The 27,839-nt window shown below is 32.5% G+C and overlaps 5 protein-coding genes across 12 annotated transcripts; 1 reads left to right on the top strand and 4 right to left on the bottom strand.

Annotated features, from left to right (window-relative positions):
• Positions 1 to 220: 220 nt before the first annotated feature.
• LOC117921617 (proline-rich receptor-like protein kinase PERK13) lies at positions 221 to 4,398 on the bottom strand. The gene is made up of 2 exons (XM_034839564.1): positions 4,128 to 4,398; positions 221 to 610 (listed from the first exon to the last, which is right to left on the bottom strand). The coding sequence occupies exons 1-2, from the start codon at positions 4,393 to 4,395 to the stop codon at positions 465 to 467; spliced, it is 414 nt and encodes a 137-aa protein (XP_034695455.1). The 5' UTR covers positions 4,396 to 4,398; the 3' UTR covers positions 221 to 464.
• Positions 4,399 to 6,209: 1,811 nt separating this feature from the next.
• On the bottom strand, positions 6,210 to 7,152 carry LOC117922665 (EPIDERMAL PATTERNING FACTOR-like protein 8). The gene is made up of 2 exons (XM_034840839.1): positions 6,808 to 7,152; positions 6,210 to 6,665 (listed from the first exon to the last, which is right to left on the bottom strand). Exons 1-2 carry the CDS (start codon positions 6,908 to 6,910, stop codon positions 6,430 to 6,432), a joined length of 339 nt encoding a protein of 112 aa, XP_034696730.1. The 5' UTR covers positions 6,911 to 7,152; the 3' UTR covers positions 6,210 to 6,429.
• Positions 7,153 to 14,663: 7,511 nt separating this feature from the next.
• On the bottom strand, positions 14,664 to 15,770 carry LOC117921609 (26.5 kDa heat shock protein, mitochondrial). Its single transcript, XM_034839550.1, has 2 exons — positions 15,350 to 15,770; positions 14,664 to 15,255 (listed from the first exon to the last, which is right to left on the bottom strand). The coding sequence occupies exons 1-2, from the start codon at positions 15,642 to 15,644 to the stop codon at positions 14,849 to 14,851; spliced, it is 702 nt and encodes a 233-aa protein (XP_034695441.1). The 5' UTR covers positions 15,645 to 15,770; the 3' UTR covers positions 14,664 to 14,848.
• Positions 15,771 to 17,659: 1,889 nt separating this feature from the next.
• Positions 17,660 to 23,486, top strand: LOC117922771. Of its 7 annotated transcripts, XR_004652548.1 has the most exons (7): positions 17,660 to 17,821; positions 18,689 to 19,039; positions 19,147 to 19,227; positions 19,512 to 21,492; positions 21,657 to 21,712; positions 22,858 to 23,068; positions 23,156 to 23,486. XR_004652548.1 is itself a non-coding variant. In XM_034840987.1 (4 exons), exons 2-4 carry the CDS (start codon positions 18,693 to 18,695, stop codon positions 21,394 to 21,396), a joined length of 2,313 nt encoding a protein of 770 aa, XP_034696878.1. In that variant the 5' UTR covers positions 17,660 to 17,821; positions 18,689 to 18,692; the 3' UTR covers positions 21,397 to 23,468. The 7 variants fall into 7 exon arrangements, 1 of the variants encoding a protein (XP_034696878.1); XR_004652547.1 differs by having other exon boundaries at positions 21,657 to 23,068; XR_004652546.1 differs by having other exon boundaries at positions 21,581 to 23,068; positions 23,156 to 23,468.
• A 733-nt stretch (positions 23,487 to 24,219) lies between these two features.
• On the bottom strand, positions 24,220 to 27,839 carry LOC117922725. 2 transcript variants are annotated; one of them, XM_034840927.1, is made up of 6 exons: positions 27,719 to 27,839; positions 27,527 to 27,623; positions 26,116 to 26,369; positions 25,828 to 25,918; positions 24,613 to 24,721; positions 24,220 to 24,535 (listed from the first exon to the last, which is right to left on the bottom strand). In XM_034840927.1, the coding sequence occupies exons 2-6, from the start codon at positions 27,529 to 27,531 to the stop codon at positions 24,482 to 24,484; spliced, it is 513 nt and encodes a 170-aa protein (XP_034696818.1). In that variant the 5' UTR covers positions 27,532 to 27,623; positions 27,719 to 27,839; the 3' UTR covers positions 24,220 to 24,481. The 2 variants fall into 2 exon arrangements, with proteins under 2 accessions (XP_034696818.1, XP_034696819.1); XM_034840928.1 differs by having other exon boundaries at positions 24,271 to 24,535; positions 24,613 to 24,679; positions 27,719 to 27,836.

Here is a 27,839-nt window from a genome sequence, read left to right as displayed (position 1 = left end):
ACATAAGAAAAATCAGAGAATCTAAAAGTTATTCTAGAAAATTAAACAGAGCCAAGCATTTTCCCATATTATCTATTTTCAGTCACAATTCCAATATCACCACCAACAAGCCAAGGCCACATTCACAAGAAGACAAGACTGTTTGAATTTTTTTATTGGCTCTGGGGAGACCCATGAAGAAGATGTTGGAAAAGTAAGCGAATATCGGGATTTTACAGTATGTTTAAACTGCTTCACTTTAATAATATCTCCAGAAATGTTGACTATTGCTGTGTCACAACATATTTTATTTCTGCTATAACAAAAATGTTACACAGAATGTTTTCCAACAAAATGAATCAAGTCTGTTGTTTATGAGCTACAAGAACAATTGTAATATTATCTTCATGTGTATATGATAATACCACTCCTCCATCTGAATATATACTACTATATATACAAAGCAAATGCTCACTGCTCACTGCTCATCTTCTAAGTCGAGACCCCTTGTTTGGTCTACCACCGTTCCTCCCATCCCATGCCGAAGCCCAGAAGAACAGAGACAGCCAAAAAAGAACAGCAAAGAAGATCTGGATGCTGTCTTGGAATCTAGAGAAAGTTGCCACGAGACCTATTTCAGGAACAGAATGAAGGCAGTCAGGTTAAAACTCAAAGCCCTTGACTAGTGAAGCATGGTAAAAGAATGGTCAAGAAAAATGAAATGGAGGAGTCATGAGCTGTGTGACTTGATTGATTAATGAAGCTGTCTTGACACCTGTCTAGATTCATATGTACAGATCCAGACAAAAGTATATAAACAAATAAAAAATGAAGGTATTTGTTAAGTTCACCAGTTTTTCAAGCTTCATCACTCAGTTTAAAGTTAGGAGGCGAGAGTGAATGTGATGTGATGTGAAGGAAAAAACACAGCCAAATTCATCCCATGTCACCAAGGCCAATGGGCTCTTCAGTAACCTCTTTCTAAAATATACTAATCATGAAGTTATCAATATAATATATATTCTGCAAATAAACCCCACAACTCCACAAGTATTTAAATAAGTCTGGTTTCTCCTTTTTTTTTTTTTTTTTATGGGAATCTTTTTAAGAAAGTCTTAAAGTAAATCATTCATCATGATGAATTTTGGGACTAGACATATAGTGCATGTAATCCTCCATGACTATACTCGCCATGAGTTAATTAAGGTGCTTGTGAACTATCACAGGTTTGTCACCTCATGGATAATGTTCTGACTAAGAAACTGGATCAACGTAAATTTCTTCCATCCATGAATCATAATGTATGAAACAGTTGTAGCATGGAAAAATCAACATCTACAAAGATAATAAATAATACAATCACAATAATCAAATGATCCATCTGACAAAGGGGTCATTTGAGAATTTCATTATTTTTAACCACATTAAGTCACTCATGGAGAGAATGTTCTAAGAAACTGGATCAACATAATTCTCTTCCATCTATGAATCATACTGAAACAGTTGTAGAATGGAATAATCAATATCCACAAAGATAATAACTAATAAAATTACAATAATCAAATGATCTATATGACGAAGGCGCCATTTTGAGTATTTCATTATTTTAACCACATCGAACTCCATTGCTATCCAAATTCATGCCACCTAGAGAGTTTTCTGAAGTAGATGTAGTATCACACATGGCACAGCCAGTCTTTTTTAACACTCCTCTTATTTAGCTTTTAACCAAAAGAAACTTGCCGCATGTCTAACTACTTGTTAGAAACCAATCCTAAACTTAATAATTGGCATTGCAGGTAATCCTTTATCCAGGAAAGAATCAGTTCTGTTGAATGTGTCCGATCATGTGTAGCTCATTTTTAGGATCTCATAATACATGACGGTGTTTTCAATTTCTCGTCATCATATGTATAAAAGATGTTTTTTTCATTCTTCTTTTATGTTTGCTCTTTGAAATAAAGACTGCTTTCTGTAGTAAGCTTTTACAAGTTTAAATGCTATACAAGCCACAGCATAAGATTTCCACAGGACTTCCAAATGTGCCTGGAATCAATTAGCAATCAAGCAAAACTCCCTTAGTTCAATATTTGGTATCAACAATACCTAATCTGCCATTTTTAGCCTGCCAAAATCCATATTCCCTTAAAGAATGAGGTTTTACAAGGTCTCCAAAACTTCTATATAACTACTCATCGAAAGGTGTGTCCTCTTCTATTGCTTTCAACTTGTACAAATTAATTTTGAAGACAATGAACCAGAACGTAAGCAATGTCTCCAACGGTGAAGCATAAAGGAAATAGCAACCCATTTAATGAATATTAATCTATTTCTCTGTTAAGTGTGGAAGCAAGATGACAAAGAAGAAAAATAGAACCCTACACACTAACTTGGGAATTCAGTTTCTTTTATGACAGAAGATCTTCATGGATCTAAACTCATTGGAGTTTCGAAGAACAGCTGATCCAGAAGGCTTCTCTACATTTCAACAGAACAACAGGTATGGGAGAAGGTTTGATGATATAAAATAATGCCATTGACCACTTTACCATCAAATACAATGCTTTGCATATTAAAAAGGACAATGAAGGAATGCAAGAAAGAACTTCTTTACAAAAGCCCAACATGACATTTAACATTGCAACTATGTATAACTTTCATCCACTTCAGAAATATTATGGTCAAACTTCTTGGCATTGTATAGATATTATGTTTTACATTTGTATATAAATTGACACATTGAATCTGAGATCAAAGCTGCATCATAAAGTAAATTATAAAAATGTTCCACACCAAAATTTTATATCAATTTCTACTCCTTCAACCCTTGCTGCAAACAATCAAATTGAAGGAGATCCACCTTTTGTTGTTACTTTCTATGATAAAAGCTATAGCTCTATTCTAGTGCCTATAGTCACTATTTTCCGAAACATAAAATGCACAGAACTCATCCTGCCTCACCCTGAAGATTACCAAGTCCTCAAGCACAAGGGAGTTAGATGCCTAGAATTGCTTTCTAACTTATAGGAACTCCCATCTCTTTTAATTCATGTTCTGGCATAACACAACCCCCCAATCATGTGTCTCCAAGAATCTATACGAGGAATTCATTCATGCATTTAGAGTCACTCAGCCTCTCAACCAGAGTCCTTTCACATTTGAAAAGCTCTTCAAGTTATACTAGAGAACCATATCTCATTGTCACTCAACAATTTTTATAGACATTTATTTCCATTGCTCGAAATGAAACATGACAAGAAATTCACACTCATCTTGGCCTACACATTTGGTTTTCTTTTTTTTTTTTTGGGTTAAAATTCAAAGTGACCCCCAATGTTTTTATTCTATGTAGAGTAGGGAACCCAGAGAAAGATTAGCTTCATCAGGCTATTTTAGACATTCCATATGGTTTCTCATGAAGTTTCTGTCAAGCAAGCAAAAGAATGAAGAAGCAACAAACTCGGAGTCCAACAAATATAAATATTTCAGAAGTAATTATTCATATATTAGCTTTACTTCAATCCTACTTAACACTTGGGCATGTTTGCCATCACATGCAATTCAAATAAGCTAAATTGTATTGGATTTTGAGTCATACGTACAAACTGAAATGGGGACAGGACAGTATAAGAGAACAGCATCCATCAACACAATTAACAGCAAAATACAAGATGGCAGCATTTCATCTAATCCCATAGTATCAAACGTGGTGACAACCCCAAATTTCTCAAATGATGCCTTCTAATGCTATGTAAAATATAAGGGAGTGGTTCAATTTGTGTGCGATAGCTAACCATGGCCATAACCATTGTGAAAAATGAAAAACAATATATAATAATCCAGCACTCCTAAAAAGAAGTGCATTTTCACAAAGCATGTCTGGTTTGCCGATAAAATGGAGGGAAGAACAAAGGAGAAACTGTAGATTTTCCCTACAACCAAATAGAGCTTGAAACTTTAAACATTTTCACCTAAGTAAGATAACAACTCATATTTGAATCGAATTCAACGTTAAAGGTGAATGAATAAATAGAAAACCCTAAGTCCGTACAATTCATCGAACCAATGGAGAGAATTCAGCCAACAAAAAACCAACAACAACAACTAGGCTAATTCTAGGCACATGTAGAAGCAATAGGACACGGTACCTGTCAGCGGCACGGGGTCGTTTTGGGGAGGAGGGTCGGATTCCGGCGGAGGGGGTGGGGAGGGGGTGGAGGCGCGTGGGCGGAGAGAGGCGGTGCGCGGAGGTAAAGATGGAGAGTGGAGACGGATTGGAGAAGTTGAGGAGCGATGGCATGAGATTGGAAAGGAGAGGACGAAGGGTTGAAGGTTTGAATTAGGGCATGAGTGGGTGTGTGGAAAACCTCTGGTGTGGTGTGTGCTCGTGGCAGTGGGAGAGACAGAAGTCGCCATTTTCTGTGATACTCTTCTTGCCTCCTTCAAAGCTTGGCTTTTGATGGGGCTAAAATTGGGTCAAAACCAAGTGGGCTGGGCCGTGGGTTATATCCTAGTTACAGGCCCAACCTTATAAAAATAACTATTTTATTTTATTTTATTTTATTTTACAATAAACAAAAGTTGGTCTCCACCATTTTTCTCTCTATCTTCTTTCTCTCAAAAGAAAAATTAATATTAATAAAAATTAACTTTTTATGTTTGTTTTACTATAGAAAATATAAGAAAAATTAAATATAAATAAAAATAATTAGAAACTTATATATTTTTAAATTATTTAATCTTTATGTAAAATAATTTTAAAAAAAGTGTTAAATGAGTTAAAATATGATATAAAAATAACTTATTAATTTTTTTTTCTTTTTCTTTTTTAACTTTTCTTCTCTATTTTCTTTCATTCACATTTTCTCTCAATTTTTTTATGAGAAATAGACGTAACCTAAAGAGTTGAATCTTAGAGTTTGTTTGGCCGTGTGATTTAAAAAAAAAAAAAAAAAACCATTTTTAAAATTTTCTAATGTCATTTAATCGTTGTTCTTTGAGAATAATTTTTAAAAATAAAATGACATGGAAAATAATTTTTAAAGAATAAATAGAAATTGTTTTCACCAATTTTTAAAAATAAAAGGAAAATATGAACCCATTTTTACAAACAAGTTTCAAAAAATATGGCAAACAAGCCTTCACATTACCAGACTCTAGGATCACTCCTCATTTCAAGTATAAGTTTGACAAAATTTTGAACTAAACTTGAAATATATATATATATATATATATATATATATATATATATGTGATTAATTTTATTAGGGTTTTTTTATTTATAAAGAGCTCTATTAAATTTTAATGATTTGAAAACCTACTTGTCAAGCCAAAAAAATGGTACTTGAAAAATATTTTTGAACGCAAAAATAATGAGTTGATATTTTCTATTTAACGAAGAATTTTTGTTTCGTTTGATCATATTTCCTAAAACTTGTTTTTAAAAAATATTTTTTATTTTTTAACTTAAAAACAACTTATAAAAACAAGTTTATGAAAATATGGTCAAATGGATCTATGTTTTCCTTTTGTTTTTAAAAACTTGTGAAAACAATTCTTGCTTATTTTATAAAAATTATTCTCTATTTCACTTTGTTTTTAAAAATTATTTTCAAATAACAACAATAATATTAGAAATTTTTAAAAATAGTTTTTTATTTTAAAAAAATTATTTTTAAATCATACGATCAAACGTACTCTTAATTTTTTATTCTTCTTTTTTTTTTCTTTCTATTTTCTTTTCTTTGCCTTTTCCTTTAATTCTACCAAAACAAGCATATCCTTAATATAATTTATAAATTCACCAACATCAATTGCAATATCCCTGCTCCAATATTTAGCTTATTATGCACTTAATTTAAGTCCCTAGTAGACAAGTGTGACACATTATTCCAAAATTTACTCCCAAAAGTACAGCAACACCCACTTATAATTTTCTATAAAATCAAAACCCATGACACTGAACTGAAAACCACAATGCAATTGTACAAATAAGAACTGTTCCTCATCCTAAGTATGGAAATACCCCATGTATAAACTACTAGGGTTGATGATCAGAAAGAACTATAATATATAGGTGACTTTTGAAGAAACCCATGATGTACTAAAGGACAAAGAAAACGGTACTCAAGGGAAAAACCCACCTGCCTTTGAATGGTGTTTGTCCTGTTTACACCCATTAAATCAAAGAATGACTGATCAGGTTGTGTTAACTTTCTGAATCACCATAATTTAAGTTATGGAGACAAGAACCATGACACGCCCCATGTTTGCTTGTACGTATTTATAAAAAGTAAAAACACACAGAGAGTATACAGGGAGAGAGAGAGAGAGATCATGCAGCAATTTTCATGAAATAGTAGTAAAATATCAGAACAAAAAAGGGTTATCATCAGAGTTGAGGGAGGGAAGAGTGGACTAATTTCTCTGGGGTTATCATCAGAATGATGATCAAGGTTGAAAGAGTTTGTCCCCACATCTGCATTTCCATGAAAGGAGATAGTAGTTATCGTCTTCTCCATGAGAGGAGGCTCCCACAACCTTCTTTTGACGGGGAGGAATCACCAGAGTGGCCATGCAAGGCCTGCAATTCAAGCACTTGTTCACACACCGAGGAGGCTTTGACCCCAACACCATTTTCTTTCGCTGCTGCAGGCTCTCGCTGTAACTTGAGACTTCTGACCCAGCTGCCCCACATGCAGAAACAAAAGCAAAGGTCCAGAACTAGAACTAGAACTAGTAACTACTTCAGAAAAGAAAATTGAAAACACCCAAAAGCTGCATATTCTCAGTGATGAAGTAGAGGTAAGAAGAGATTGGTTGTTTTACCTGATTTGAAAGGCAGCAGAGAGGTAAGAAAAGAGATGAGAATCACAGCGATGACTGCAGCTTTCAGGCCATGTGGGTGCGTTGTTGAAGAAGCCATCAGCATGGGGTGGACCTTTTCACAGTGATGGATCTTATATATATGTATGTTAATAATTTCAGAAGAGAGAAGATCAGAAGGGAACTGTTCTCTGGAGTTTGAAGGAATGGGGGTTAGGGTTGAGTGTTTCTTTGAGAATGGAGGAGTGAGGAGTGAGGAGTGAGGAGTGAGGAGAGAGTGATTGGTAATGGGGTATTATATTGAAAAGGATTGGGACAAGATTGTGGGTGTTTCCTGAAGAAGGGACATGTCTCTGAAGCAGACACCCACAGTAGAAAAATTAATGAACATTTGGGAAGTCTTTTTGGGAACTGGTGCACCTGACTTTAGGTATTTAGTGGGTGGGGGGGAGGAGAGGTGACCATTTGATGAACTTTTGCTATGCATGACTTGACCATCCTTCAGAGGGTCTTTGAATCATCCCATTACCCTCCTGCCCAACCCCATCACCCCTTCTCCTTCCCTCCTCTCCACTTCTCTTCCTTTCATTTTTTTTTTCTATTTTTAAAAATAAAAGTAATAATAACTTACATATAAAATATCAACTTGATTCATATTTTTTAAAATTATTTTCAAAATTTGAAATGGTAAAATTAATTTTGGGGAATTATTTAAGTATTAGACTTTTTAAGTGGAAAATAATTTTATTATTTTTATAAGTATCCATATTTTTTTAATCATTTTTATCTTTTACAATTGTTAAATTCAAAAATATTTTTCATTGCAAGTTAGTAACATATGATTAATTTTGTATAAAAACAATTTTAGGGTATGTTTGGTAATTTTTTTCAAAAAAATTTATATTTTCTAAAATAAGAAAATAAGTTTGACAACTAAAAATTATCTTTTGTTTTATATTTTAAATAACAAAAAATAAAATATTTACATATAACATCTTTTAATTGTTTATTTAGAATTGTGTTTATAAAATAATTATATAAACATATAAAATGATTAAAAATAAAACATTTTATTTTAAAAATATATTTAAAAATATTAAAAATATCAAATCATTCGCAAGTGAAATCAATATAAAGGGTAGGTAGAAGAAACATGAGGTTTATTTAAGAACTGTTTTTTATAATAATTTTTTGTTCTCTAATAAAAATATAAAAAATATGTTTAATAATCAGAAAATAGAATATGTTTAATAATCAAAAATTACTTTTTGGGGTATTTTCAGATAATATCTTTTAGTAGTTTTCTATTTTTTTTTAAGATTATTTTAAGAAATAATTATACAAACACATATGATTAAAAATAAAATATTATGTATAAAAATTATTTGAAAAATATTGAAAATATGTTAAAAAAAATTTAGGTTTTCAAATTAAAAATAATAATAAATAAATAAATAAAAGCAGTTTTTGAACATGCAACTTGTCCTCTTATTCTTTTGGTTCTGAACTAAATTACTTTTTCAACTTGCCACCTGTCCTTTTATTTTTTACCTCGTATCCACTGTGTTTTTACCCCTCATTTTCACTCCCTTTATTCAAACTTTAGTCGACACTTCTGCAGAGAAATTATACGACCAAAAAGGAGAAATAAAAAGAAGGAAAATCATAATTCTTTGAAATGCCTTTTTAGTTTGAAAGGGACATAACTTCTATTTTTTTTAATAAAAATTTAAAAATATTATATACATTTGTCGTTTTACCAAATGCATATCAATTTCCAAGAAGTCTTCAGATATGTAATGGAATTTAATTTTTTTCAAAATACCAAAAAATTAAATAAATAAATATATACAATAAAATTTAAATTATTAATCAAGAATATATGAGGGTATATAAATAATGAAACTTAAAAATATATACCAAAAATACCCTTGTGCAGGTCCAATTGAAGGAGGCATGTTGAAGTGCTTCAAGCTTACTTATAAGATGAAATTATTGGAGAGAGGGGATGGGGGAGGAGTGTAGGTCAAAGTTGCGGGTTCTGCAGGGATTTTTTGGGACGAAGGAGTTGAAAATGGGGGGGGGCTGTATTACCTTTTTCAGTGTTTCTTTTGGACTTTCAAAGCCTCCAACCAAGCACTAATTTCTCAAAAGCAGCACGATCTTACTATTTCCTTTGGAAACTGCACCAATTTTTCCTCTTCAGCCAACTTCATTTTCATATTTTACTACTATTAATAGAAGGATTAGGTTCCTCGATAAGTGTTTTCAAAAACCTAATATTTTAAAAATAGCTTTTGAGAATTTATTATCTAATATTTTGTTAAAAAAATCTATTTAAAAACTTAAAATATTTTTAACATATTTTTTTATATTTTTAAAAATAATTTGTATGGCTAGTGTTTTATTTTTAATTATTTTATATGTTTGTATAATTATTTTTTTAAAGTAATTCTTAGAAAATAAGTAAAAAAATATATAAATTAATTAAAAAATAATTTCTAAAAACATCTTATGTTTGTTTGGTAATTATTTTTTAAAACTCTTATTCAAAATTGTTTTTAAGAAAATTATTAAAAACAATTTTGAATAATAGTTTTTAAAAATTATTTTTTGATGTTTTGTGAAATAAAAATTTGCTTGAAAACCTAAAATGTTTTTAATATTTTAAAAATAATTTTTTATATTTACTATCTTATTTTTAATTATTTTACATGTTTGTATAATTATCTTTTAAATATATCCTAAAAAAAATAAAAAAAAATTTAAAAATATTCTTTCAAAACATTATATTTTATGTTTTTAAGAACAAAAAACATAAAACAATTTTTTATTATCAAAAGTCTTTTCCTATTTTTTTTTATTCTAGAGAACATAAAATTGTTCTCCAAAACAATTTCCAAGTGGACTATTTGTTTTCTATTCTTAAAAATAAAAAATAAGAAATAATTTTTTATTATTAAATGTGTTTTCCTAAATTTTTCTAAATAATAAAAAACTATTTTTAAAAATAATTATCAAATAAACCTTTAAATTTTATCCTACACTTTAAAGGGTTTAAGTTTAAATTCCAATGAGCATCAATTTTGTATATTAAAATTTTCCTAATTCTATATTATTAAACATTTGGAGGAATAATAATTGACATTATAAACGGTTAGGCCATGCCCATTACAAAATGTGATGATTGACACTTCAAATTTCACTACTCTTCCACCCACCGATATTGTATGGTTTTAAGTCATAAACCCTAACTTAAAAGAGAAAAATATAAAAATAAGATACAAGCACCATAAAATTTATCCCCTTCTAAATTCAATTCGTAATGCTAATTTTCTTTATTTGTAAACAAAATGAGTGATTTGGAGAGTCAATGGATAGATTTATTTGAAATTTTAATATTCTTTGAATTTAATAAAAAAATTGAAATATTTATATTTACTATAATTAAATTGAAATTAACAATTCCATTTTTATATGTATATAATATCAAAATATATAAGATATTTATCATAATTTGCAGTATTCTTTCTACACATGATAACATGTTGATTTTAATATATTCGTATTCGTGCCTTTTATGGGATGTATTTGAAATTAAAATAAAATCAAAATATATAAAATATTTATCATAATTTACAATCTCCTTTTCGCATATGATAACAACATGAAAATCAACATTTTTACCCGTTTTGTCTTTTATATGATGTATTTGAAATTAAAATAAATGAGTTACGAATAAATTTAAGATTTTTCTTTTTTAATTTGAGGTGCTAATTGAGCTTAGAATTGCAACCGAGGTTATATTCTTTTTTAATTTGAGATGCTAATTGAGCTTAGAATTGCATCCAAGGTTATACATACATATATATAATTAAATTTAAAAATATTTTAATACAATCTTTTTTTGTTTTCCTGCTTTTAACACACAAAATAATTTATAAATAATTTTAAATTAAAATTTTATCATTTTTATTTATTTATAAAATATATTTATTTTCAATACAACTAATTTTTTAAAATTTGAAAAAAATATATATATCTCCCTATTTTTTTTTTTTTTTAAATTAGGGTGAGACCAATATATCTCGAGCCGGCTCATTCCAGTCCTATTACACAAAGGGTCAGGTACCACTATTCATGTCATATATATATATATAGATTTTTAAATCTTATCGTTAATACCTCGGACTAATTCGTTTGTTGCAGTAATTCAACGGCTGAGATCTCATGTTAGGTACTCAAATCGGTAATTTAGCATTTTGTCTGGGTTTTTCTCAATAGTACGGTAATTTAAAAAAATTATGCTTAAATTATTGTAGTAGAAGAAGTTATTACAAATATATGGTAGTTTTTGCCACCTAGGAGAGAGGAGAGAGGAGATAGGAGAGAGGAGAGAGGGTAAGAGAGAGGAGATAGGAAAGAGGAGAGAGGGTGAACGGATAATTTTTTTTTTAAACTAAAATCATCTTTTCAAATTTTAAAAGGCGAAATCGTCTTTTCAAAAGACGATTTTAAAAAGATTTCAAACTCGTCTCTTGATATATTTTTTCATAAAAAAATTCCCAAATTAAAAAAACAAAAAAAATAACAATTCCTCAAGGGAACTCATCTCTTCAAGAGACGAGTTCCCATGGAAAAAATATATATATTTTTTAAAAATTCCCAAATTAAAGAAAAAAAAAATTTCTCAAGGGAACTCGTCTCTTCAAGAGACAAGTTCCCATGGAAAAAAAAACAATTCCTCATCTCTTTTTTAAATCTTTTTGTTTAAATTTTTTTTTTTCCATGGGAACTTGAGGAATTTTTTATTTTTATTTTTATTTAAATTTGGGATTTTTTTTTTTAAAAAAAAAATTATTCAAGAGACGAGTTCCCTTGAGGATTTGCTTTATATATATATATATAATTTGGGAATTTAAAAAAAAAAAAAAATTCCATGGGAGGGAACTCGTCTCTTCACTTAGGATTTGCTTTTTTTTTTTTTTTAATTTGGGAATTAAAAAAAAATTAAAATTTTTTTTCCATGGGAACCCCTTGATGATTTTTTTTTTTTGGGAATTTTTAAAATATATATATATATATATATATATATATATATATATATATATTTCCATGGTGAAGAGATGAGTTCCCTTAAGGAATTGCTTTTTGCTTTTTTCTTTTTTTTTTAATTTGGGAATTTAAAAAAAAAAAATTTCCATGGGAACTCGTCTCTCTGAGGAAATATACCATGGGAACTCGTCTCTTGAAGAGACGAGTTCCCTTGAGGAGTTGTTTTTTTTATTTTTTATTATTAATAATTTGGGAATTTAAAAAAAATATTTTATTTTCATGGGAACTCAAGAGACGAGTTCCATTGAGAAATTGTTTTTTTTTTTTTTTTAATTTGGGAATTTTAAAAAAAAAGAGATGAATTCCCTTAAGGAATTGTTTTTTTCATGGAAAAGAGATGAGTTCCCTTGAGAATTTTTTTTTTTTTTTAATTTGGGAATTTATATATATATATTTTCATGGAACTCGTCTCTCGTCTCTTCAAGAGACGAGTTCTTAAGGAATTGTTTTTTTTTTTTTTTTTAATTTGGGAATTTTTTTTATAAAAAATATATATATATTTTTTTCATGGAACTCGTCTCTTGAAGAAACGAGTTCCCTTTTGAAAAGTTTGAAAAAATGATTTTGGTTTAAAAAAAATTTATCCGTTCACCCTCTCTCCTCTCTCCTATCTCCTATCTCCTATCTCCTCTCTCCTAGGTGACAAAAACTATCATATATTTGTAATAACTTCTTCTACTACAATAATTTAAGAATAATTTTTTTAAATTACCGTACTATTGAAAAAAATCATTTTATTTGAAACAAAAGAGTTGGTCAACGCAGTGGATGGTCCCCATGGGTGGGATCCAACAACTAACCCACTGAGTCACTGAAGAGAAAATGTACCAGCATGTGCAAAAAATCAGACACGGATATCTCATCACACCAGTAACAGTGCCGTGTAAGCACTTGATGAAAAATCCTGAGAATCCGACGGCAATGCGATTAAAGGAGTGTAGAATCCCTGTCCACACCACCGAATCTTATGGCCATCTGATGGTTCATTTTTCCTGATAAGGACGTGAGAACGGTTCGGATTTCATGTCATTGTCCGTACATGCCCATGTTGGTCATCTAATCAAACGTCATTCAAAGCCCCGTAAATTTATCTGAAAATGACATTACTTCCCTTTTACTGTTTTTTTTTTTTTACCGCGAGTGTGAAGTTTACGTTACTGTTAAAATCATAATTCTGAAACAGGCATGTGTCAGTTCGCCCGACGTCTTTTCAATGTCAGAAACTGCTTGCCCCCACCTTAGTACTCCTCTGGACCCTTCTTCATCTCATTTTTCATTACGCTTGCTCATTATATTAATTATTTTTATTTTTTAAAAACTAATTTAAGCAATTAATGTAACGGTTTCGTTTGCTACATTTTAAAAAAAAAATTTCAAAAAATTATTTAATTGAGAAATTGTTACAAATGGCATCCAACTCTATCAACAAAATCACTTCTATAATTGTTAAAAACTTTTAAGTATTAAAAATATTAGAAACACTTTTTAGAATTATAATAAAATAAACACTAAAAATAATAATTTGAATAAATTAAGAGAAACACTTGATTTGTTAAACAAAATAAGGATTTTCTCTCAGTAATGTCATTCTTTATATATACATATGCTTGTAAATAATAAATTGTTAAGAGTTGGGTGAGTGACCGATCAAATCTGATCCAACATAATAAGAAATGAAGGGGAGTAGATTTTTAAAGTTGAAAACGGTTAAAAACTGTGCAAAAACCATCATAATAAATAAATAAATAAAATATATCTCTCACCTTTTTAACTTTCTTTTTGGAAAAAGAATGATCAAGATAACTCGGAAAAAAAAGGTTATTTGAAGAAATTAAAAGACTTTTATGCTATAAAACAAAGTAGTCCTTGTTTTAATGTGGTTCAATTCATGATTTGAGACTAGGAATTGAACGATAAAATAACAATTTTTTTTTTTATATTGGGCTTTTCAAAAAGACAATTCAAAATTTTCCAACATAAATACTTCAGCTATGTTTGGTTCCCGAAAAATTTGAGGGAAAATGCGAGGGAAAGAAAATATAAAGGAAAAGTAGAACGAAAGAAAAAGTGAAGAAAAATAAAAAAATAGATTAAAAGTTGATAAATTATTTTTTTTGTTACTTCAAACTCATTTTATTTATTTTAACTCATCAATATAAAGATTAAATAATTTAAAAATACATAAGTTTTTAATTAGTTTTAATTATATTTGATTTTCTTTGATATTTTCATAGGACAACCAAACATGAGAAAATCATTTTCCTTAGCATTTTTTTTCTTTCCTTTGTACTTTCCGGAACCAAACATAACCTTCACGATTTTGTAAACATTATTTTGTTTGAAAGGTAGTTTACCCGACTTAATGAAAATTTTATGATTCATGTATTTTATAATTGTTAACAACTAGAATCCTCATGATGGCCATTTTGGTGCATATATGGGTGCAAGGCTACGGTTTGTATAACAAAAAGGTCGCAAGATGGGCCTCCAAAGCTGTCCAGGCCGCAGCAAGTGGGCTCCCAAAAACTGACCATAAAAAACCCACAATTGGGCTTAAAAAGCTAATAGACCCAGCCCTTCTAGAATGGGCTCCAAGAGCTTTTCACAAAACAAACTTCCCCAACTCTCATGGGCTGGACCATTGGGGCTCATTTTTTGAGCAATTTATTTATTTATTTATTAATTTTAATTATCATATAGCAATGCTACCTCTTACCCACCACACACTACATGTTTTTCCTTCAGAAAATACAAAGCTTGAGACATTGCATTCAGAAAATTAACATATGACGAGCTGTACAGTGAAAAGTCCAAACCCAACAAGCTTTATTTTAATTTCAAACACCCCAAAGTTGCTTAGTCTCTCACTCTCTTACATTATAAACACCCCATTTCAAAAAGTCACATTCACCCACTCAGAATCAGTGGATTACTGGATCTGAACCTCCTTCACATCTTTCCCCTTCTTTTCATTCCTGGGTATAATGATGGTGAGGACACCATCCTTCAGCTCAGCTTTGATTTCTTCAATTTTGGCATCATTAGGCAACAAGAGGCTTGTGTCATAGTACCCATAGCTTGTAGCTGACCAATGCTCATCATCTGAGCCTTCCTCCTCCTCCTCCTTGTGCTCTCCTCTTATGGATAAGATCCCATCTTCAACTGAGATCTTCACATCCTCTTTGGTCAATCCGGGCATTTCGTAGCGGAGTTTGTAGCAGTGGTCCTGCTCTTTTAATCTGCCTATCAGACGTGAAGGTGCCAAATTCTCGAGTAGCCTGTTCATGTGTTGGGTTGCTTGCATCAGGGCATTTCCTATGCTTGGAGGGAACAACTCTAAAGGCAAAAAAGAGAAGGAGAATTAAGTTATTCCAAGCTAGAAAATTTTCAATGGAGTGGTTGATTTAGTGATAAGAGAAAGAATAAGTACCATTCAGGGAAGGGACAAAATCATTTCTATTGTTCCTCCAAAGGCTCCTCTTCCTCTGCTTCCTGGGGAAGAGCTTGGACTTTCTGTCACCTTCAGAAACAGCAACCTCTGTTTTCTCACCGGATGGCTTGTCAGAGGCAGCATCAGGCGTTGCTGAGAACCTCTTCACAATCTCCGGCCCCCACCTCTGTCCATTCAGAGCTCTCTCACTGAGACTAGGGCTCAGCAAAGAAGAAGAAGAAGAAGAGGGAACCCTCTGTTGCAGACTCCTCAAAGCCAAACGAGCCAAGGCCATATTGATGGGTTTTGAATTTGAGGTTGATTAATTTCTTTGTGATGCTTCCTGGGCTGATAGCGATGATGTTGGGAGAATTTAAGGAGGGTGGAGAAGTCTCCAAAGGGTTCTAGGAAAAAGTCTAGGGAGGGGCATAAATGGATAGTTCTGGGTGTTTCTGAGACATTTGCATGACCAGAGTGTTCCAGATGTAAGGCATCCGATGCCACGTCTGTTTTCTCTTTCATGACCTTTTCATCCTTTATCCCTTACTTGCCAAAAAGGAAATTAAACAACACTATTTATATATCATGTGTTTATTCATAGAATTAAGTCGATAAATTTGATGATGATGTATGTTATGTCGCATAAGTTGATAAATATGTGTTTAGTCAAAAAGGTAAAAAGGAAGAAAATATTTCTTAAGACATGGTGTTGTGCCAGCTGAAGGTTTAATGGAAATAAGGTTAATTAAAGAACATAAAAATAAAACGATCATATACAAACGATATACGAGGTTTTAACGTGATTCAATTAACTATGTCTATATCTACAAATGAGAGAAAATCTTTGCGCTATACAAGAGAAAACATTATAAAGAAGATAATCAATCATCCCTACATCTACGATTGAGAGAAAATATTTTCATTATATAATAAAGAATATGAGTATAAAATCATATATAACTATTGGGTTCTCAAAACGTCTCATATTTCTCCTCCTTTTATCTATACCCTATCATGAGCCTTTTCGTTCCTCCATGTATTTGTCGTTCTTCCTCCTCATGCTTCATCATATATCTGTTGTTCTTCCTCATATCTCTCTATTTACTTCATATGGTCTTTACAAGTTAATTTTCATCTCATAACTTTTCTCTTTCATAACATATAATATTTATAGAAATATTTACAACAACTTTCTTTATTTTATAAGGAAGTTTGATATTATAATAATATATCAATTTAAAAAATATTTCATACAATATTTTTTACAAAAAAAAAAAAAAAAATCTTTCCTAATTATGAATTTGAGACACTCCCCGATCCATGATGTCATTCCATAGATCATTTATTTCTTATTTCTAGTAGTTCATTATTTGAATTTTCATTAAACATTTTCTAATTTATTTCTATTTATTTTTCAATTTTTTTTTGACAAATTCCCTTTAATATTTTTTTTTATAACATATAATAACTCTTATATAAAAAGCATTAATTCATCTTGTATGCTTAAAAAATTACTTTTAAAATTTTAAAATTTGAGACATTAAAAAATTGTTTTTATATCTTAATTTTTTTAAAATAATTTTCAAAAGTATCAATAAAAACAAGATGTGTAACAATACATAAGGCTTCATTTGGATACTTTTTTTAGTGTTTCTATTTTTAAAAATAATAATTTATATATAAAAAATAAAAAAAATTATAAAAAAGAAATGGACTAATCTTTTATTTTAAAAAATCTTGTGATTTGAAAAAGTAAAATGTTTTAACATCTCAATTTTTTTTTGAAAAAAGTATGTCTCCATATATTTATATGAAACCACAAAATATGAACCATAAGTTTATAAGATACAAATTTCAAATAGTCATTTAAAAATAATTAACATTATATATATATTTATCAAATATACTATATTTAGCCTTTTAGGTTGTAGGTACTATTTTTGATTATATAAAACTTGAATTATTTTTTTAAAATTGGTATTTTATAATTATTTTCATACGAGTATATGAAAACAAACTTTTTTTTTTAATCAAAATTTAAAATTTATTACAATTTTAGTATAATTTTTTTTAAAATTAGTTATTATTATTCTAAAGATAAAAAACACAAAATGTATTCAAATAAATATTAAATCATAGGGAATTTATTACTAATTAAATTTACTTCTCTTTTTGCCGTACTTTCTTTCATAGCCACGAGGCCCACGACTTTGTGACTCTCAATGACACGTGTGTAACCTCGATTTATCCACGTATGCAATCGAAAACATAAAATTTTCCCTCTCGATGTTCCCTCTGAATCAAAACCCTAAAATCATCGTTGTACCAGCAAAATTTTCTCAGTCTGAATCTTTTGAGCCAGTGCTTTCAGATCTAACACCATGAATTGGATGGAACCCTAGACCCAAGCCCTCTCCTCGCCCATCCCTGATATCACCCCATCAACGCCTTCAACCACGTATTGGGTTATAGGTACTATTCTAAGATTTTCATTTTACACATTTTTCTCGGCAACCAAACACAACTTAGAGCAATGTAGTTACTGTGTTCTTATTGACATTGGCATGCGATTATTGTTCCAAATAACTCAAAATGCCTATTCTTGAGTTTTGGTTCAGGGGACTGTGAGTGAGAAGCTAGTGTTAGTTTTTTGTGAGAATGAGAGTTCCATATGCTTTGAGTTAACTCTCTTTGTGATGGAAAGAGCTTTTGGCCATTTGAATCTTTGAAACAATGTACTGTTTATACTTGTCAAAACATAAGCTTAATGCATTTTATGGTCAAAAAAGGAATTTTTTTAGACCTTATTGTCTCACTCAGATATAGATTTTTGCGTAATCAATGAATAATCCATATGAAGCCTGGTTTTGATTAAGGCTGTGGGTGTAAGAAATGGGTGAGTACTAAAATTTATCTTATCTATAATTTCCAAGGAGTTTAATCTCTAATATAAAGTTGGCATATATGCAAATGTGGGATTTCAGTGATTATCTTGTTCAAGTTGTTCTTTTTTTCCTTTTCTGAAAAAGAATTTATAGTTTTATCTGCTAAGTTTTATTTGAAGAAATGGTGTGCAGTAAGATCATTAGTTGGAAGTAGGGGTGCCTAATTGAAATAGCTTGACTAAGTAGGATTACAGCTTCTTCCATGAAAACAGATGCACTCTTGCCCATTAGACATGGCTTCCTTGCTGCATTGTACAAGAAATTTGATTTATGTGATTGAACTACAGCAGGAATGCAGCTGGTTTTTATCTTGTGCAACCATATTTGAATGTATTTGTTTCCCTGGACATGTGTAAGACATAACCGTCAAATGAGTCATGTTGTTTTGAATTAGGTAAATGGAAAGCAGCAGATCAATATATTGTTACCTTTACTTTGGAGGGGAGATTGAAAATGGCTTTAATGGTTCCATTGATTACAAGGGTGGATGTACTAGTGGCATAATTGTCAATCAAGGAACATCACATGCTGAATTTGTCTTGAAGGCATGTACAAAACTTCAAATTGAACCATCCGGTTTATCATTTAAGTATACCCTAAAATTTGACCCATCTGTACTCCTACCGTTGGATGATGATGATGCTGTAAATAGCATGGTCCGCTTTAGTGATGGTTTCTCGCGTGTCTATATAGTTCGAGCTTGTACAGAAGTAGAGCAAGGAGTTGCAGATGGACAAGGCACTCCGTAAGTCACACATTCACACTGTCCCTCATTATTTATATTTAGCTTTATCTATTCCTTTTTTTTTCTTCCATCTTTAACAATGGAAAACATGAGTTTATTATATGCAGTGCAAATGTGGAAAGTCATCCTGTCCTTAGAGCTTGTAGAGAGGAAACAGAGCTAGGAGTTGTGGATGGACAAAGCACTCCGTGAGTCACATGTGCACATTGTCTCCCATTATTGTCATTATTTATTTTTAAGCTTTATCTATTTTTTATGATGACGTACAATAATTTGTCAATTATGCAGTGTAAATGTGGACAATCTTTTTGTATTTAGAGCTTGTAAAGAAGAAGCAGCACAAGGAGTTGTAGCTAGAAAAAGCACTCCATAAGTCACACATGCACACTATCTTCCACTATTGACTTTATTTACATATAAGTTTTATGTATTAATTTTTATGATGACAGACATGAAGTTGTTAACTATGCAGTGTTAATGTGGAAAATCATTCTGCATCAACACCATCATCATCTCAAGGCATGAATGATGATTATACAATTCAGAAACATGGGTTGGCGTCAAGATGTACAAAGTTTGAAGCAGATCCACTAGCTTCAAGTACCTCTGGGAATGCCATATTGGGTAGTGGGCAGAGCTTTGCAAATGCTGATGAATTCCGGAATGCATTATATCTTATGTCCTTAGCTGGACGATTCAGGTACAAATTTAAAAGGAACTGTCCCCGTTATGTCAGTGTGTGTTGTGCAGTTGATGGATGCACTTGGAAAATAGCTGCTTGTGGTGTCAAGGGTACCAAAATGATGAGAGTGTACACATTTCAAAATAATCATAACCACTCTATACACGAGGACTCTTCACCACTTCCTACAGTACGATTATGCAAGCTGGCGGTTCTAACTAATGACGTGATAAAGGCTACTCCTGATTGTATGCCCCGTCAAATCTGTAAGGACTTTGAAAGACAACATGGAATAAGAATGACCTATGGTCAAGCTTGGCAGTATAGAGAGAAGGTGAAAGAGAGAATCTTTGGTCTTTCAGACAACTCATATAAGCTGTTGCCATGGTTGTGCTTGCAGTTAACAAAATCTAATCCTGGGACAATTGCAGAATGGACTTCTTCGGATGAGGGCAATTTTATGCAATTGTTCGTTGCATATGGAGCTTGCGTACATGGGTTTTTGACAGGGTGTCGACCAATTATATCTATTGATTCATCAGAATTGGGTGGCCTACACAAGGGAACTTTGCTTTCAGCCTCAGCATATGATGGTGATGACAATATGTTTCTAATTGCATATGCCATTGTAAGCTCAAAAGCTTATGATGACTGGTTATGGTTCTTTCAAAAGTTAAAGCAATTAGTTGGTAAAATGGAGGTGGTCATTATTTCTGATATGCACCTTGACATTGTTAGTAGTGTTGCAGAGGTGTTTGGAGTTGAAAATCATATATATTGCTATCAGCATCTAAAGGAGAGCTTCAGCTGCCAGTTAACAAAGAAGAACACTAAAGGAAGGAAAGGCAAAGAAGATGCACTGATGTTCCTTGATGCCATTGCCTATACAAGGTTACAAATTGATTACATTCGTGCCATGGAGAACTTGAGGAGATATAGTGCTAACTTGGCCAAGTGGATTGAAGATAGCGGTCCTGAACATTGGGCATTGTCTAAATTCTCCAAAAAGCGTTGGGATAAAATGAATACTAATCTTGCCGGATTGTTTGATGACTTGATCAATGAGGATCAGCATCACAGCATATTTAACTTTGTTGTCAAACACATGGAGAAGCTAGCCTCTTTGCTAATTGAATGTAAAGCAGCAACACAGAGTTGGAAGAGATTCATTAGCCCAAAAATTGAGGATAAAGTCTTGCTAAACATTGCCAAAGCTGAAGCATTTACAGTTATTCCATACACAGATACATTTAAGGTCAAAACTAGAGATAGAAGTCATTGTGTTGACTTGAAGCAACATACCTGTACTTGCTCAGCTTGGCAGATGTTAGGAATCCCATGCGAACATGCATGTGCAGTCATACAGATGATGAACCAAGATGTTTATGGATTTGTTGAAGAGTGGTTCCACTTGCCAAAGCAAGAAATGATTTACTCTGGCATATTGCATCCACTTGATTTTGACAACATGCCAACAGTTGATTCTGATGGAAATGTGCAAGACCAAAATGGTGTCACATATGCTTCTCTTGGTCCTCCTACCATGAAACGCCGTATTGGGAGACCCCCACACCAGCGAAACAAATTCCAGTTCAGGGAAAAAGGAACTGTATTTTGTTCTCACTGCAACAGGGCTGGACACAATTGTACTACCTGCAAGAATCCAACTACTTGATTGGATTATTTGTAGGATTTGAATTCCAGCTGTTGAGGACACCTGGGTTGATTACCTTTTCCAAACTTCCATTCCAGTCATTGGTAACTCGTTTTGGTATGGTCCTTTTGTTTGTTAAGTTGCTTACAACTTTGTGTACTCAAAAGTGATATAGAAATGTACAAAATTAATCTGTTTTGGTTAGGTACAATTTGAAGTTGGTGTAGCTGATACTGGTGTTTGACTAACAACTGTAAGATTGATCAAATGAATTATTTCAGGTGCATTACAGTGGTTTGATTCTTAATGATAATAACTCAAAATTCTTCACTGCCAGGTATGTATTCAGAAATCGAAATGCTGTGTGTGTTTTTTTTTCCTTGGGTAGATTGAATGTGTGTATGTATACCTCTGACTCCACCATTTTACTTTACGGAAAACTCAAATCCAGTATATCAAATGATCTCACATAGGGTATGGATAAATCTATAGTGGGCTGCTTAGAGGGTTGGGAAATAGGATCTGGTATGGAGAAAGAAGCGCCACTGTTATCATTATGAATCACTGATTTATAGGAATGGAAGTTTGAGGCAGATCGAAGAGATGCTGACATTGTTGATTTGGGAGAGGGGGAGAGAGGTAGAAGCTGAGGCTCTAACTCAATCAATGGATGTGTTTGTGCACTTCTAATACTTGCAAATTGTTAATGTGGCATTACCACAGAATTTAAGAAGTGCATAATTGAAAGTTTCAACAAAAATACATCATAAAACATTTTTTTTTTCAATACCTTATTTTGAAATATATTTAGAGAGTGATTTTAAGAAGCGCTTTTAACCTTTCTAGTACTTGAAAGCGTTTTTTTGGTAAAAAAAATAGACATTTAGTAAGATTTTAAAAATTACTTTTGAAAATCTAAAAAATTACTTGGAAGTGATTTTTGGAGTAGCATGTGAGAAATGAATTTTCAAAAATTTGAAATTACCCAAAATAATCGTAAAGTGACTTCCGAGACCCCTTTCCTTTTCACAATCCTCTCCTCCTCCACTCTTCACAGTATGAGCTAGACTCCCCTACTTCACCCTTATTTGGTTCCAACAGTTCTCTCTTCTCCTCAGCACTGAACTCTATAGATCCATAACTTGAGGTAAACTCTCCTTTTCTGTTTGGTTGCCTGGAAAATAGTGGCAAAAATTTTCATATATCATTATTTTATCCTTTGTTTTCCTTCCATAACGGAGTGAGATGAGTTTTTTTCTTCTTCCTTTAAATTTTAAATTTGTTATTATTTCATTTTCTGTTGTCTCCTTATTTTCATTTATATATTTTCTAAAGAAAATGTCTTAATTTTCTCGGCATTTCTTTGTAAGTTTGGTTTATATTTGGTTAACATCTATGGTTGTTTTGTATTTTTAGCTGGAAACAACATAATCCTAATATTTGGAATTGTTATACCAAAAATGGGTACATTATCTGTTTCAGAAATGGTTGTAACCAGATGCAACTGCTCTGTTTGGGTGAGGAACATTTGGCTGACGAAAAACCATTCACTCCCTCCTATTTGAACATGATGCAATATGTGAGGTAAATTCGCATATAAAAAAGATACGAAAAAAAGGAGCAACAGAGCATGCTGTATTCACTGGATGTAAATCCAAGAAGTGCTGGCAGTGGTTCTTAATAGTCAAAATCAGTACGTATTATTTGGTGTTGATGAGTTCTCATTCTATAAATGTCCTTAGATATTTTATTTCATTATAATTTAACCTTGAATTTGTAGGACCTTCAACACTGAATCTGACCCGTAGACATAATGAAGAAACTGCTTTACATCTACAGATTTAGTTTGATAATTTATAGGTGTTGAATGTGGTTTTTGTTTTGCTGATGAAGCTTATGGTAATGTCTGAGATGGGTGTATAGAAAGAAAAATTTAGGCATTACCTGTACAATAAGATACATATTTGAACAGTTGTTTTGCTTGGTGGGTTAATATTATTTTCTGTAACCCACATTCCTATCATGCATTCTCTTCTGGGAATTGGACTGGCTGTTCTTTAGGGTTCATTCATTAAATGAATTGCCAACATCAACCATCCCCTTTTGATTAATTTGTGGACCCAATTTGTCTTTTTTCATTATTATAACTCTCATTGTAGATGAAAGGGATGGAACCATGATCTTTGAATGATATATGCCTTTCATTTCAAATTGTATATCCCCATCTACGTCCCTAACTGGACATATCCAATCTTCTGGATGTGGTTGCCAATAATTGCTTCTTGTTGGACTTCAATTATTATGAAGAGACCGACAATCAAATCGATATGCTGGTTATGATTTATGAGTATCAATTTTGTTTTTTTTACACCTACTCATAGACAAGCATCTTTTGTTTTTTCCTGGTTCATTGTAATTATAGTACAATATCGGTATTATGATAAATTGAATTCAAATAAAGGAGAAATCACTGATTATCAAGCAAATTGAGCTTATTATCCTGTTGGTTAGTGATGTTTATTTGGTTTCCCCATGTGGATGGTTTGTACAGAGCCATTGATACTCATGGAGCAGATTTGATTCTTTCTTGTATTTAGTGGCTTCATGGAGCCATTGATAAGCATATTCATGTGGCTTCATGGTTATGCAAAGTATTAGAAGCATAATTGCAGTGTAAGAAAGGCCTCCATTCCCCTCTCACCCAACCTCTCCACCTTTTGTACCTCATATGCATTTGTTCCCTGCAACATAATTAATATGATTTTTTTAGGTAAGTATTATTTAGTCAAATTAGTTGTCTTCAAATGAAAAAAGATTTGTGACTTGTGTGTCTCTATCAGTGAATTGGTTCTCATAATGTATGAGTTACTCTTTTCATATGAAATTTCGGTGCAGTTTGAGACAATTCTGAGCCAATGCTGCTGTATTTATAACATTGAAAACAATACAAGACATGTCTGGGAGGCCTATGAACTGAAAACCATAGGGCAGGCACTAGAAAAATGATGTTACAGTTGACATACAAACTCCTCCTTTCCTTATTGCCTTCTTTCTGTAGAAGCAGTTTCCCGTGTTACAATAGTTGATGCAGCTTGCCTTCAAATTCTCAATCATACAGCCCCTCCTGATCCCAAACGTCCACCAGAAAATCTACCATTTCCTGTCAGATTTGAGACCAGGTTCCTGTTAGGCAAAATGTTTCATTCAAACCACCTTATTGTCAGTGGGGATACTTACAGAGAGAGGAACTGGCTGGCGAAATGGCTTGTTGCTTCCAAGTAAACTGTCATAGGTTGCATTCCAACTGCAAAGCCAGAAATGTTTAACCATGGAGAGACAATAAGTTCTGACAAGATACAAGAAACAAATTCATGAATAAACAATGCTTAATTCTGTGGTGAAGAGGCATGTGTTTTGGAGATGATTTCCCTAGATTCTACACAAAAATGCTTCCAGGAAACCTAATCACAAAGGTACTAAGCCATGCCCAAATTAAGGTTCATTCCAAGAATTTAGACATCAAAGGCAAAAGTCCTCATTACATGGCAATCACATGCCAAACTAACACAATAAATATGGATTGACAGAGGACTGACTATACACGGTTTCAGGATAATGGAGAAAGTGGATTGTCATCAGAAAGGAATAGCCTTTGCAATGGTAATGTAAGTTCAAAATGTTGTTATTTCTTGGAATCCAGAGAATGGTTCCATACACATGACAAATTGGACTCATTTCAAGCACTAGAAAAAGCATTCCAAATATTACAATGAAGCCTTTCATTTCATTGTCCATAACATTCTGGATTTGTTGCCCAATGTGGAAGAAGAAAGAATTCATCACAGAGAGGGTGGGAGGAGAGAAGTAAAAGCAAAAGGAAAACCAGAAAAGAAGAACACAAGAGACCTCACTTTGGTTGTATAATCAAGTTCAGAAGAAAGTAAAAAAAAAATGTTTTAGCTTGCAAATCATGGAATCACAGTATAGCCCAGCTCTCAAAAATAGTAGAAACTGTCTTGGTCTAATCTTTCCCATTCCAATGGCTAAGGGAAATATAACATTACTCCCTGATGTATTGCTATACAAATCATGCAATTGTCTCTCTCCAAGGTGGTTGGAATGTCTTGGTCTTATCATTCACAGTTCAACATGACATGAACGCATGCTTCTAGTACACTTCTTTTCCTTTGTAAAACTTTCCCTTTTTTCATGTCTCTTGGTTACTAAACAATAAACATTCAAAGAACTAGTTGTGTTGCTTATTAAACCAAGCCATGTGCCCAATTGATAGAGTGAATTTGAAGGAAGCCAGCACAAGCCGGCTGTGCCTAAAATGACACCTAGATTAAAACCTGATAGGTTAACTTGCGTGCATTGTAAGTAGGTCTAAGGGTTATATGCCCATGTCCAACTCACAGGCCCTCTTTAGTTTGACTAATTCAGAAAACTCACTTTATTTTGGGTTCTTGAATCTGTTGTGCCTGGTTGTCAGACCTTTTATTCCTTATCCAATTCTGTCTAGTTTGATTCCAGAGAAGAAGACCTGCAACCATGAAAACCAAGATATTCATATCCCTAATTAACGCAACTTTAGGTTTAGAGTATTCAATGTCAAAGAAAACATGAGATAATACAATAAGAAACCAGTGACCACCCCTCAGATGTTAAAGCTTTGTCAGATATAAGCACATTGCTATATCAGATATGACTAGCCAAAATCCAAGTAGGTCGAGAGCTTGCCATGGTTTACAAATTCAGAAGGAACATTTGCACCAGCAGCACCATGAGGAACTAGAATCTGATTTGACGTGCTAATCGATGAAATGCTTCCCTGTGACTGCATAGCACTGTTGTCCATGTCACAAGCACTTGTGGTCCAGAAGTCTTCTGATATATTCGGTTTAGTTGATGTCCGACCTCGAATCCTCAATTCTTTTGAAGGTTCATTCAGTGACTTAATCAACTTGGGCTCACGATAGCATGCAAGAAAACCACTGCTCTGTTACAATTCACATATCCTTCTGTTACAAATATCATTTAACTGTAAAGTGAGAGCTTAAAAAATCCTACTCCTCGAACCGAAACTGCAAGCACCAGTTTTGCATTCCATACTAATAAAATCCTTTACAAAAACATTAAAAAGGAAAAATGATCCTTCACATAAGTGGTAATCGAAACCGACTTCAATCTCTACTTATTTGATGAGATACCATAAACTCAAAGCATGACCAATGTGATACAACCGAATACCATAAACAAAGGAAAGGAGAGGAGAGAGCTGGGAACAAGCAGGTCCTGCCACTCCATCAACTTTGCTACAAGATGGAAAGGAAAGGGATATGCAAATTGGCAACAAGAAATGCATTTGAAAAACCAACATGAAAGAAGAGGAAATTGAAAATACTTTCCAAGAACAAAAACAAGTATCAGCCTGCCCTTCCTTTTTTCGGGTTGATGGTGGAGAATGGAGGGGATGAAGTGAACATGGTCATATTTACATAATCAGAGAATCAAGAGCCTTGATAAAATGGAAAATTCAAGAAATATAAATTCAAGCATTTCACTAGAAATTCAAAGAACACAAATTTATGCATCTTAGTCAAGATTTTGAGCTCCTTATGGCCAAAGTACAAACAGTTGCCAGAAAGATGGGTTAGTACTACTTTTGTTTTCATTATCAAGGCCGAATTCCAAATTACTGGCCGTTTTCTCAGGTCCCAAATAGTAGAAAAACTAAAATTCAAACTCCTTTTTTTTTTCTTTTATCTCTCCCATATTTTCTCAGCAACCAAACAGAGCAATAAACCGTCCCAGCTCAATTACAAGTCGAGCCATATAGCTTAAATTCAAATACAACCAAATTTAGAGGGAAAATAACGCAATAAACTAATATTAACAAACAGATCCACCCACGAAACCTTTTCGAAATTCCTAAACTTTAACCCTCCGTTTGGTCGCTAAGAAAAAAGAGCCAAACAAAAGACAAGAAATTAAAAAAAAAAAAAAAAAATCCATTGAAACAAAGCAACTACATTACATTTAATTGACCAGAAAGAAAAGCCCAAATTTCCAAAACATTAACTTCTTTATTTTTCCTTCCATTTTCTGTGGGGACCAAACGGAAAAATCTACCGGGAGCCGGAGTACTTACCCCATCCAATAATGTACGGATCTCCTCGGCTAATGATTTCCCGGGAAAATAAAAATCCAACGGAAAACTGATTCCAGAAAGGAAATGTCAAAAACCCCTGAAAATGGAAAGTCGTAACGAGAAAACTTAGAAAATTGAAGGAAAATCAGGGGGAGATTGGCATTTTGTGACAAGGGCACCAAAATTACTGACCTGTGAAGCTCTTCCAAGGGCTTTCCCCTTTCCTTCCTGAAATCAATAGCCCTCCCTATCTCGAACTTTTCTTTATGCCCTTTTTTGGGTTGTCCTTTCCTTCTTCTCTGGGAATTACTGG

The sequence above is a fragment of the Vitis riparia genome, chromosome 9, assembly GCF_004353265.1.
Source record: "Vitis riparia cultivar Riparia Gloire de Montpellier isolate 1030 chromosome 9, EGFV_Vit.rip_1.0, whole genome shotgun sequence".
NCBI lineage: Eukaryota > Viridiplantae > Streptophyta > Magnoliopsida > Vitales > Vitaceae > Vitis > Vitis riparia.
The sequence above is the reverse complement of the archived record's forward strand: the minus strand, read 5'-3'. Positions and strand labels throughout refer to the sequence as shown.

What these genes read in the sequence shown, in the direction of transcription:
- LOC117921617 (XM_034839564.1), bottom strand. Translation starts at nt 4,395, where the DNA reads ATGGCGACTTCTGTCTCTCCCACTGCCACGAGCACACACCACACCAGA. An exon ending in CGACCCCGTGCCGCTGACAG is followed by an intron (nt 611 to 4,127) that starts GTACCGTGTCCT and finishes TTCCTGAAATAG; the next exon opens with GTCTCGTGGCAACTTTCTCT.
- LOC117921609 (XM_034839550.1), bottom strand. Translation starts at nt 15,644, where the DNA reads ATGGCCTTGGCTCGTTTGGCTTTGAGGAGTCTGCAACAGAGGGTTCCC. An exon ending in TTTTGTCCCTTCCCTGAATG is followed by an intron (nt 15,256 to 15,349) that starts GTACTTATTCTT and finishes TTTTGCCTTTAG; the next exon opens with AGTTGTTCCCTCCAAGCATA.
- LOC117922725 (XM_034840927.1), bottom strand. An exon ending in TTCTGAATTTGTAAACCATG is followed by an intron (nt 25,919 to 26,115) that starts GCAAGCTCTCGA and finishes TCATGGTTGCAG; the next exon opens with GTCTTCTTCTCTGGAATCAA. An exon ending in GCCAGCCAGTTCCTCTCTCT is followed by an intron (nt 24,536 to 24,612) that starts GTAAGTATCCCC and finishes CAAATCTGACAG; the next exon opens with GAAATGGTAGATTTTCTGGT.
- LOC117922665 (XM_034840839.1), bottom strand. Translation starts at nt 6,910, where the DNA reads ATGCTGATGGCTTCTTCAACAACGCACCCACATGGCCTGAAAGCTGCA. An exon ending in TCTGCTGCCTTTCAAATCAG is followed by an intron (nt 6,666 to 6,807) that starts GTAAAACAACCA and finishes CATGTGGGGCAG; the next exon opens with CTGGGTCAGAAGTCTCAAGT.
- LOC117922771 (XM_034840987.1), top strand. Translation starts at nt 18,693, where the DNA reads ATGGAAAGCAGCAGATCAATATATTGTTACCTTTACTTTGGAGGGGAG. An exon ending in GCAGATGGACAAGGCACTCC is followed by an intron (nt 19,040 to 19,146) that starts GTAAGTCACACA and finishes TATTATATGCAG; the next exon opens with TGCAAATGTGGAAAGTCATC. An exon ending in GTGGATGGACAAAGCACTCC is followed by an intron (nt 19,228 to 19,511) that starts GTGAGTCACATG and finishes TTAACTATGCAG; the next exon opens with TGTTAATGTGGAAAATCATT.